Source organism: Salvelinus namaycush, chromosome 38, assembly GCF_016432855.1.
Source record: "Salvelinus namaycush isolate Seneca chromosome 38, SaNama_1.0, whole genome shotgun sequence".
NCBI lineage: Eukaryota > Metazoa > Chordata > Actinopteri > Salmoniformes > Salmonidae > Salvelinus > Salvelinus namaycush.
This window is the reverse complement of record NC_052344.1, coordinates 3082264-3093036: the sequence shown is the minus strand read 5'-3', so window position 1 is coordinate 3093036 and position 10773 is coordinate 3082264. Positions and strand designations below refer to the sequence as shown.

At 42.6% G+C, this 10773-nt stretch overlaps 1 protein-coding gene across 1 annotated transcript; it reads right to left on the bottom strand.

Moving 5' to 3' along the window:
* Positions 1-88: 88 nt before the first annotated feature.
* pyroxd1 (pyridine nucleotide-disulphide oxidoreductase domain 1) lies at positions 89-9552 on the bottom strand. The gene is made up of 11 exons (XM_038977725.1): positions 9242-9552; positions 9063-9143; positions 8729-8848; positions 6750-6878; positions 6582-6655; positions 6188-6482; positions 5847-5949; positions 4480-4592; positions 4244-4366; positions 3952-4089; positions 89-2744 (listed from the first exon to the last, which is right to left on the bottom strand). Exons 1-11 carry the CDS (start codon positions 9317-9319, stop codon positions 2496-2498), a joined length of 1503 nt encoding a protein of 500 aa, XP_038833653.1. The 5' UTR covers positions 9320-9552; the 3' UTR covers positions 89-2495.
* Between the last annotated feature and the right edge of the window lie 1221 nt (positions 9553-10773).

The following is a 10773-nucleotide window of genomic DNA, read 5'->3' as shown; positions in this document are numbered from 1 at the left end:
GAGCCATTCATTTAAATAAATTCTCTCTTTGGTTATCCTCAAAATATACTTTGATTTTATGCAACAGAGTTGGATTTATTCTTCCTTGTTTGGTAAAATGACTTGCATTGATTTTTATTAACTATGTTGGTTCAATTCACCACAGAAGTTTTTTTTAACAGTGTATTGCAGATTACTAATAATAACCCTTTTCTTGAAAACAATGTTAACTCAAGGTTTGATATTGATACGCAAATCTGTTCTTCACCCTGCAGGATTCAGTCAAGAGCCCCGTTTATACCTGGTGCTAACACGTGTCCTGATCTTGTCCACATGTTTAGACGATTAAAAGAACTGATTGTCATCAGATTTTCCAGAGGTACTCGGGGACGAATTGATTGGTTGGATGAAAGCTCAATGGACAGGTCAAAGGGTGGAGTGTACAGGTGAGAGTCAAATAAAGAAAAGCCTTCTTTAGGGAAGTAGGTTCGAGGGCGTTAAACTCGGTTTGCAACACACAATGTTGCCAGTTGGAATGCCAATGCAGCTTTTGTTTTCCAACCTTACTAATCACAATTCTACCTGACTGAACAGCTTTATATATGTAAAAAAAAAAAAATGAGTTGTGCCCTCCCAATTGCTTGCGCAATAGACTAGGCACTGGGATAGGGACCAGAACGTCAGGTTCTAAACTTGCCAATGCCCTTTCTCAACAAAGGTATATTTATAGCCTTGGTTACACCTTGCATTAACATGTGGTTTTCGTGATCAAATCAAGATGATCCGATCACTATTAGCGTCTACACAAGGATCACACACACACGCGGGTTGACTCATAACCTGCAATCTGCTGTTATATCCGGGTTTAGGGTCACGAAATAGTGTGGATGATGGGGGAGTGGGTTGCGTGAATAAAGAGAAAACAATGCATTAAAAAAATCCAGAAATTGATAATTGTTGTGCAATTCATATCTATAGCTACATTGAGATTTATCTTTCATTATTTTTATCTGGATTTAGTGCGTGGGCCTAACTGTACACGTGCCAAGTTACACATGCTTTGGTAACTTGGGCAGAAAAAGTTAACATCGATCCACTGAGGCAAAAAGGGAACTAAGGCGCATTTTTTGCAGGTTAGTCGGCTGTGGGCCTCATATTTTCACTATCACATAGTCGGGTGGTTGCGGATGGGTTATTAGCAAGTGCTGGTGAACAAACAGCTGACCACTGCATCACTAGTCTACACATTTGCAGCAACTACACATGGTATTTTAATGTCACATTGGCAATTTAAAGTGACAAAAAATATATGCATATCAGATTTTAATCTGTTTTTCTTGCAGTCTGAACAGCCAAAAAGCACATGGAATCTGATATTTCAAACCACCTTCAAAGGTGATTTTAAATAAGATAAATCTAATTCCTGGCCATATGCGACTTGTTTGAACGGTCAAATCTGATTTATTTGCCCTCAAGTGGTTTTTAGTCATTTGGCATATCGTGTTGCTTCCTCGCTACTCTGACAGTTTGACAAGAACATGTGGTAGCTAACTAGCTTGTTAATTGTTTACAAACGAGTGACTGTGCTAGAAAGCTAAATGGCTGTCCTTACACTATGATTTTGAACATTCAAAGCAACTGGGAAATGTCCATGGCAGGCATTGTTATCACTTTAGCTTGCTACATACAGTACATAACTTCTGAGGGATAGGAACCACCAGCACCAATCAGCCTACACCACTGCGCACACATCTGTTGTTACTATGACAGCTAGCGTAGCCATGTTAGCAAATGACTGCTGTCTGAACACACACATCCGATTAGGTCACTGTTTGGACAGTCAGTGTTCCAAAATGAATTTGAAAAAAAGAACTGATTTGAGCATTAAGGGCTGCAGTGGGAACAAGACTATCTATCCACTGTGTCTGCATTGTTACCAGATGACCTGGTCCCTCCCTGTATGCAAATTATTTGACAGATATAGTTTCAAAACAACCATGTTTTATGTTAAAACAAATACTGACACATTAGGTCAATAGTGCCACCTGTCAATGATTTTAGAGGGACAATTTAAATGGTTTGATAATCCAGATCTGTTTACACTATCCAGATACAATGTGTCCCTGACTACCTCCGGAGGTGGTCAGGAAGATCTGATCACAATCAGTTTTTTTTTTAATCGTCTACACCGGTCTAAAAATGTGGGCAAGATCAGGACGTGTTAGCACCAGATATAAACAGGGCTAAAGCAGACATCCAGTTTAGTATTGATTTACGAGGAAGTTCTTGACCCCTCAGTCAAAGTAGTCTATGTCGGGGTTGAGTAGTAACCCTCTATAGGGTGTTAGCTAGACACACACGCTCAGTCAAAGTAGTCCTCTATGTCTATGTCGGGGTTGAGTAGTAACCCTCTATAGGGTGTTAGCTAGACACACACGCTCAGTCAAAGTAGTCCTCTATGTCTATGTCGGGGTTGAGTAGTAACCCTCTATAGGGTGTTAGCTAGACACACACGCTCAGTCAAAGTAGTCCTCTATGTCTATGTTGGGGTTGAGTAGCTCTTCTCCGTAGGGTGTTAGGTCCATCTGGTTGAGGATGAGGTTCTCAAAGGTCTCTTCCAGGTCAGTCTCTCCAATAAGGACTGCTCCCAACATCCTCCCTCCGCTCAGCACTACCTTGACGTACTCATGGCCCTTAGTGCAGCGCACCAACAACTCCTGGTTCAGACCCAGACCCTGGCCGTTAAACTTCCCCAGCAGAACCACCTGGAGGGGGGGGGGAAAGCACACCAAGTGGACACACCTTATTTAGCATTTCAAGTCAGGTGATGATTTGTTATTACAACGTGACGGGAAATTCACCTTGTTGCAGGGAACACACCATATACCGTAATTTCCGGACTATAAGCCGCTACTTTTCCCCACGCTTTGAACCTTGCGGCTTATACAATGACGCGGCTAATTTATGGATTTTTCCCACTTTCACAAGATTCATGCCGCCAAAAAACTGAGCACCGTCACATAATGTGACGTAAATCGAGCGCGCTCAAACTTCCCATCATTCTGATTACGGTAGTCATTTTGTCACCCTCATCATGGCAAAGACACGGAGAAATGCATATGATGCAGCTTTCAATTTGAAGGCGATCGATCTGGCTGTTGGAAAAGGAAATAGAGCTGCTGCACGGGAGCTTGGCCTTAATGAGTCGATGATAAGACGTTGGAAACAGCAGCGTGAGAAACTGACTCAGTGCAAAAAGACAACAAAAGCTTTCAGAGGAAAGAAAAGCAGATGGCCCGAACTAGAAAATGAGGCTTGGATGACAAGTGGGGAGAAATCCTTCACTAAAACGGGCCGCATGCAAAGAGCAACTTATGGTCAAGTCTGCCAGTGGGTCCTGACAGCGTGGAGCATTGTCAAAACAAAACAAAAATCCACTATCTTCAACGGGTTTCGAAAGGCTGGACTGCTGCGTATTGAAGAGGGCAGCATGAGCTCAGCGGGGAATTTGCCTCCGGATGAAAGTGACGAGAGCGACAATGAAAACGATCCAACATCGGATGAAGCAATTCTGAGGCTATTCAACTCCGACACCGAAGGAGATGACTTCAGTGGTTTCAGTGCACAGGAGGAAGATAGTGACCAATGACTTTCTTGGTAGGCTACTGTTTACTGCTATTTTTTAAAAATTTTTGTTACAAGCCGTGTTTCGTTTAAAAAGCCTATTTATTTTTGTTACAAGCCGTGTTTCCTTTAAAGGCTGTGTAAAGTTCATTTGTTTCAATGTACCGGTAGGCACCTGCGGCTTATAGACATGTGCGGCTTATTTATGTACAAAATACATATTTTTTTTAAATTCAGTGGGTGCGGCTTATATTCAGGTGCGCTTAATAGTCCAGAAATTACGGTAAGCAGATTCAACACATGTCGACAACTCATGTAGAAAAGCATAGCAACTTTGCCTTCACACACCTTGTAGTTGAAGAACTTTGTAATGTGAGAGAAGAGTTCAAAGCAGAAGTCCAGCTCTATGGTTTCAGACAGGACATCAGCAGCCATACATCGCCCTGCGTACCAGCCCATCTGACGGGCCTGCGTCCACAGACGCATCTACAGAGGAGAGATGTATACAGGATATCATGTCATGTATCGCAACTGAATTGATGACAGGATAGTTCGCCACAAAATCCAAAGGCCTCATACCCAAAGGAATAGTCAGACGCAGCATAACATGATTAGAAGTGATGCAGTGTGGTCTGTGTACCTGCTGCCAGAGGTGGCTTGGCTCCCAGCCTGCTGTGCATACGTCTCCAGCAGCGTAAATGTCTGGTTCTGATGTCATCATGTGGTCATCCACTTTCAGCCCAGAGTCCTCAGCTAACGCAAACTGAACAATACGTATGGACAAATATTGGTAAATATTGCTTCTGAGTATAAGTGGCCTGAGTTGTCATGAAATAATGGATGATATGAAACATCTGTTTGACTTATTTTCCTTACGCTGTTTCCATGGAGAAAAGGTTCGGTGTTTGGCACAACTCCTGTGGCACTGACGATGAAGTCACAGCCAAAAGTCTTCCCATTGGTCAGCTGAGCGTACACTGGCCAAGAGCCTATAGTAGGGGAAAACAGTACAGTGGATGAAAAGATAAATCAACTATACTGAACAGAAATATAAATGCAACATGTAAAGTTTTGGTCCCATGTTTCATGAGCTGAAATAAAAGATCCCAGAAATTTTCCATATTAACAACAAGCTTATTTCTATCAAATGTAGTGCAGAAATTTGTTTACATCCCTGTTAGTGAGAATTTCTAATTTGCCAAGATAATCCATCCACCTGACAGGTGTGGCATATCAAGAAGCTGATTAAACAGCATGATCACTACACAGGTGCACCATGTGCTGGGGACAAAACACCACTAAAATGTGCAGTTTTGTCACACAACACAATGCCACAGATGTCTCAAGTTTTGAGGGAGTGTGCAATTGGCATGTTGACTGCAAAAATGTCCACCATAGCTGTTGCCAGAGAATTTAATGTTAATTTCTCTAACATAAGCCGCCTCCAACGTCATTTTAGAGAATTTGTCAGTACATCCAACCGGCCTCACAACCGCAGACCACTTGTATAGCGTCGTGTCGGCGAACAGTTTGCTGATGTCCACGTTGTGAACAGAGTGCCCCAAGCTATGGACAACAAACACAATTGCATTTTATCTATGGCAATTTGAATGCACAGAGATACTGGGACGGGATCAAGCCATTCATCCACCGCCATCACCTCATGTTTCAGCATGATAATACACAGCCCCATGCTGCAAGGATATGTACACAATTCCTGGAAGCTGAAAATGTCCCAGTTTTTCTATGGCCTGCATACTCACCAGACATGTCACCCACTGAGCATGTTTGGGATGCTCTGGATCGATGTGTACAACAGTGTGTTCCAGTTCCCGGAAATATCCAACAACTTCGCACAGCCATTGAAGAGGAGTGGAAAACAACATTCCACAGGCCACAATCAATAGCCTGATCAACTCTATACGAAGGATTTGTGTCACGATGCATGAGTCAAATGGTGGTTTTCTGATCCACACCCCTACCTTTGTTAAGGTATCTGTGACCAACAGATGCATATCTGACTTTTGTACATCTATAACTCAGATATACAAAATGTGACTTTTTGTAACTGTAACTGAGTAAAATCTTTGAAATTGTTGCATGTTGCGTTTATATTTTTGTTCAGTATAATTTACTATTTGATTAATGGAAACGAACACAGAACACATTTTCAGCACATCATATTTCCATCTCTTTCACACCGGTATATGTTCCATTGTCATAGAGTCATAGGTTCCTCTCACCAGTGTCTGGTGTCTGTGAGGCAAGTGGTGACAGCAGGAAGTCCTGGTGAGTGTAGATCTGTTTCACCTCAGACTGGTACTCCACTGACACCCTGTGAGACACCTGGCCACAGCAAGAGTTAAAACAACTTAGGTTACTATGAATTACTACTCCAGGCTGACCTTTCTTTCCTCGTTCCAGACAAATTCCCATCTCTGAATGGATACGTTTCCACCAATGTGTTATATTTGTTTATAACAGATTTATAAACCATCTATAAACTAATAAAATAGTTTTACTAAAACTTACTAAAACATTAAAGTTGTATTATATAATTGTGAACACACAGAGGCACACTTACCTCCTCTGCTCCTCTCAGACTGATGCCTTCATGCCAGTCTGGTCCCAGGGCACTGCCTGGCTCTTCCAACCCTCTTCTCTGGCCTTGTCTGTCGCCACCTCCACCTACAGCAAGGCCCTGCGTAGCTGCAGGCCCCTCTATGGTGTAGCGAGCCCTCTTACAGGTAACAGCTCGCTCTGGTTTGTCTGTGTCCAGGGAGGGGATCAGGAACTGGGCTGCTCCCGCGTCAAAGAAGGTGTTTCCTATGGCCTTGTCTTTCACTGCCCAGATCACCTCACAACCTTCCACCTCATACCTGAACCCAATATACAGTACATTTAACTATAATATATATACACATTTGAAGATTTTAGAACAAGACAAATTCAGACAAAAATAATGTTGATATACTCACACTAGTTCCAAGGCAATCCCTCCATTTCCAACGACTACAATTCGCTTGGCTTTGGATAACCGCTTCTGAAACTCCTGCAAGCACAAAAGACATCATGAGTACTAGATTTACTGAAGCGAATGGGTGGTAAAACAAGCATATCTTAACTGGGAAGCCATTGTCAAGTACCTGGGCACTGTCTGTGTCTCGTATCCCCAGCACATAGGGGTTATCCTGGGTAAGGAGTTTGGGTCTGCCCCCGCTACAGATACACAGCTTCTCATAGTGGATCTCCAGACCATCCACGGTCTGCAAAGTCTGAGAGAAGCAGGAAGGAAGATCACGTTATGCTTGCATTTTAATAGCACATACTGTACTGTATGCATGCTCTGTATGACAATAGATGACATAGTAATTGATGAAAATACATCCAGAAGGTGGTAGTGTTGGACAGGGATTTATGCTTGGGACCTAATGGTACACTATATATACAAAAGTATGGGGACACCCCTTCAAATGAATGGATTTGGCTATTTCAGCCACACCCGTTGCTGACAGCTGTATAAAATCGAGCACACAGCCATGCCATCTCCATAGACAAACATTGGCAGTAGAATGGCTTTACTGAAAAGCTCAGTGACTTTCTATGTGGCAACGTCATAGGATACCACCTTTCCAACAAGTCAGTTCGTCAAATTTCTGCCCTGCTAGAGCTGCTCCGGTCAACTGTAAGTGCTGGAATTGTGAAGTGGAAACGTCTCGAAGCAACAACTGCTCAGCCGCAAAGTGGTAGGCCACACAAGCTCACAGAACGCAAACGCCGAGTGCTGAAGCACGTAAAAATCACGTCCTCGGTTGCAACACTCATTTCCAAACTGACTTTGGAAGCAACGTCAGCACAACAACTGTTCGTCGGGAGCTTCATGAAATGGGTTTGCATGGCCGAGCAGCCGCACACAAGCCTAAGATCACCATGTGCAGTGCCAAGCGTCAGCTGGAGTGGTGTAAAGTTTGCCGCCATTGGACTCTGGAAACGCGCTCTCTTGAGTGATGAATCACGCTTCACCATCTGGCAGTCCGACGGACAAACCTGGGTTTGGCAGATGCCAGGAGAACGCTACCTGCCCGAATGCATAATGCCAACTGTACAGTTTAGTGGAGGAGGAATAATGGTCTGGGGCTGTTTTTTATGGTTTGGGCAAGGCCACTTCATTCCAGTGAAAGTAAATCTTAACGCTACAGCATACAATGACATTCTAGACGACACCTACAGCACCCGATGTCACAGGAAGGCCAAAAAGATCATCAAGGACAACAACCACCAGAGCCACTGCCTGTTTACCCCACTATCATCCAGAAGGCGAGGTCAGTACATGTGCATCAAAGCTGGGACCGAGAGACTGAAAAACAGCTTCTATCTCAAGGTCATCAGACTGTTAAATAGCCATCACTAGCACATTAGAGGCTGCTGCCCTATATACATAGACTTGAAACCACTGGCCACTTTAATAATAGAACACTAGTCACTTTAATAATGTTATTTTTGCATTACTCATCTCCTATGTATATACTGTATTCTATACTACTGTATCTTAGTCTATGCCGCTCTGACATTGCTCGTCCAAGTATTTATATATTCTTAATTCCATTCCTTTATTTTAGATGGGTGTATTTTGTGTAGTGTTGTGAAATTGTTAGATATTACTTGTTAGATATTACTGCACTGTTGGAGCTAGAAACACAAGCATTTGCTACACCCGCAATAACATCTGCTAAACACGTGTATGTGACAAATAAAATTTGATTTGGATGAATTGGAACGCCGACTGAGCCAAGCCTAATCACCCGACCTCACTAATACCGAATGGACTGAATGGAAGCAAGTCCCCGCAACAATGTTCCAACATCTAGTGGAAAGCCTTCCCAGAAGAGTGGAGGCTGTTATAGCAGCAAAGGGAGGACCAACCAATTAATGCCCATGATTTTGGAAGGAGATGTTCGACGACCAGGTGTCTGCATACTTTTGGTCATGTAGTGTGCATTAATACATTTGAAAGGTTATATTAATATAGATAGCTATAATATAACTGTATACATTAACATAAAAATACCATATATTAGCTTAATCGAATGCATTTCAGCCTGTGTGTGTTTACTATTAAACGTACATGTTGTTGTGCATGAAGGGCCTTCACTGCAGACTGGATGACTCTCAGGTTGGGGTACTTTTCCTCTAGAACACTGGAGGGCCTCTCCTCCACATCAAACTCCTCCAGCGTCTTAGATACCTGGCCAGGGAGGGGAGTGTATGGGTTACTGTTAGGGCATTATGAATTACTGGATGAACTATGGACAGATCTATTGTAGACATAGCTATAGTATTAACTCATAAACTAATGCTATTTTGAACAGATTAGTAGTCTATAATAAAATATAGACTATAACTTTTATCTTTGACACAAGTTAACAATCATGATAGCTAGTCTTTCTGTGTATGATCACCTGTTTGAAGTTGCAGACTGCCTTAATCAGAGGGGCTGCTGTCAGGAGAGCAACATCAGCTGATGGGAACTGGGAGGCCAGCTGTCAAAGACAATCACACAACAGCGTAACATGTCAAGTTGATAATGTTACAGGCAGTAACGTTGCAGGCAGTTTGACAAAGTGCACGGTGGTCTCACCTGCTCAGCACACGTTACACCTGCAATGCCACCACCGACGACCACAAACTTGAATGTCTTTTCGGTATTTGCTGCCATCACTGTTCAGCTAAACTAGCAAGTTAGCTAGCTAGCATGCCTGCATTGACAGAAACTGGAGTTCTCGCGCAAGGTCCTTAACGTATATTAGCCAATTTAATTGTATCAGTTTCTAATGGACTGCACTGTATGCATCCAAATTGTTTTATGTCAAAAAAAAGTAACAATACATTGTTTAAATGATTTACATTCACTATTTTGTTGCTCTAAATTTTCCATATAATGCACTTCCTTGTTTGTGACCAAACTATGGCAAGCGGCTGGGTCAAAAGTACATTTCATTATGCAGAGAAACCTGTAAATACTGGATCGTAAAGGACAGGCAATATGGATTTTCTCCTTTGGAAATGGAAAAAAACTCTACTAGCAAAAGCATGCAAGTTTTACTCCAGAATATTTTTCATAATATACAAACCATATGTTTATTATTTTCAAAACACACAATTGGTGTGGCCTTTTTATTGGGACAGTTCAATCAATGGCTCTCTCTCCTAGCTAAAAAGTGATGCCACCAGCATGCGTCACCAATTATATAAATAGAGAGTGGAGGCATCCAGACAGAAATAAAACCTTGAGAATGAGAAAAATTACTTTAGAAAAAGAAAACATTGTAGAAACAGTGATAAGGCATGCCCTCGCTTTCCCCCATCAATATAGGGAGAGTGGCTGGGCAATCTATCATGCATACAAACCAACATTACCACCTCCCTGACAGTTTCAATTTCCACCCTTAGATTGAATGCCCTCTCAACCTGGCCTCTTGGGCCACACTGACCTTTGTAGGGGGCTGTCCTTTATTTGGGGATCGGGGTGTGGGTGAGCACTTTTGGAAACATGATCTCATGTGAAATAAATGTGACAAAATGGAGATGCAACATTGTAACATGTGATACCACGAACCTACGCATGTGACAACATTTTTGCACATGTGATAACCCAGGTGTCAAATGTCATTGAGAATATTTGACTTCAAAGGCATAATTGACATAGATTTAATTTAAACAGTCATGGTCACCTGCAGGTTTTGTCTTGTTCCCGGTTTGTTCCAGGGACGTCCCCAAGAAAATGTTTAGACGTTTTTAGAACCTGGAGGTTTTTGTCTAGTTGCGGTCAGTGACTGACTTGGACTGAAATAGGTGCCTGTACTCATTTTGGGTGCAGGTACTGTTTACATTCCGGTGCAGGAGTTCCATAAAATGTTCAAGCTAATATTTTATAAGGTGGTACAGGATCTCAAGCAGTAGAACATTTGAAGAGCCGGTACACAGCTCAGTTACTGCACAGGTCTTTCCAGAGATATTAGATCGGGTTCAAATCCAGGCACTGGCTGGGCCACTAAAGGACATTCAGAGACTTGTCCCGAAGCCACTCCTGCATTGTCTTGGCGGTATGCTTAGGGTCGTTGTCCTGTTGGAAGGTGAACCTTCGCCCCAGTCTGAGATCCTGAGTGCTCT

Coding starts and splice junctions, on each gene's coding strand:
- pyroxd1 (XM_038977725.1), bottom strand. CDS start 9,319: ATGGCAGCAAATACCGAAAAGACATTCAAGTTTGTGGTCGTCGGTGGT. Junction 6,483..6,581: donor GGGATTGCCTTGGAACTAGT/GTGAGTATATCA, acceptor TATTGGGTTCAG/GTATGAGGTGGAAGGTTGTG. Junction 2,745..3,951: donor CAAAGTTCTTCAACTACAAG/GTGTGTGAAGGC, acceptor CCCCCCCTCCAG/GTGGTTCTGCTGGGGAAGTT.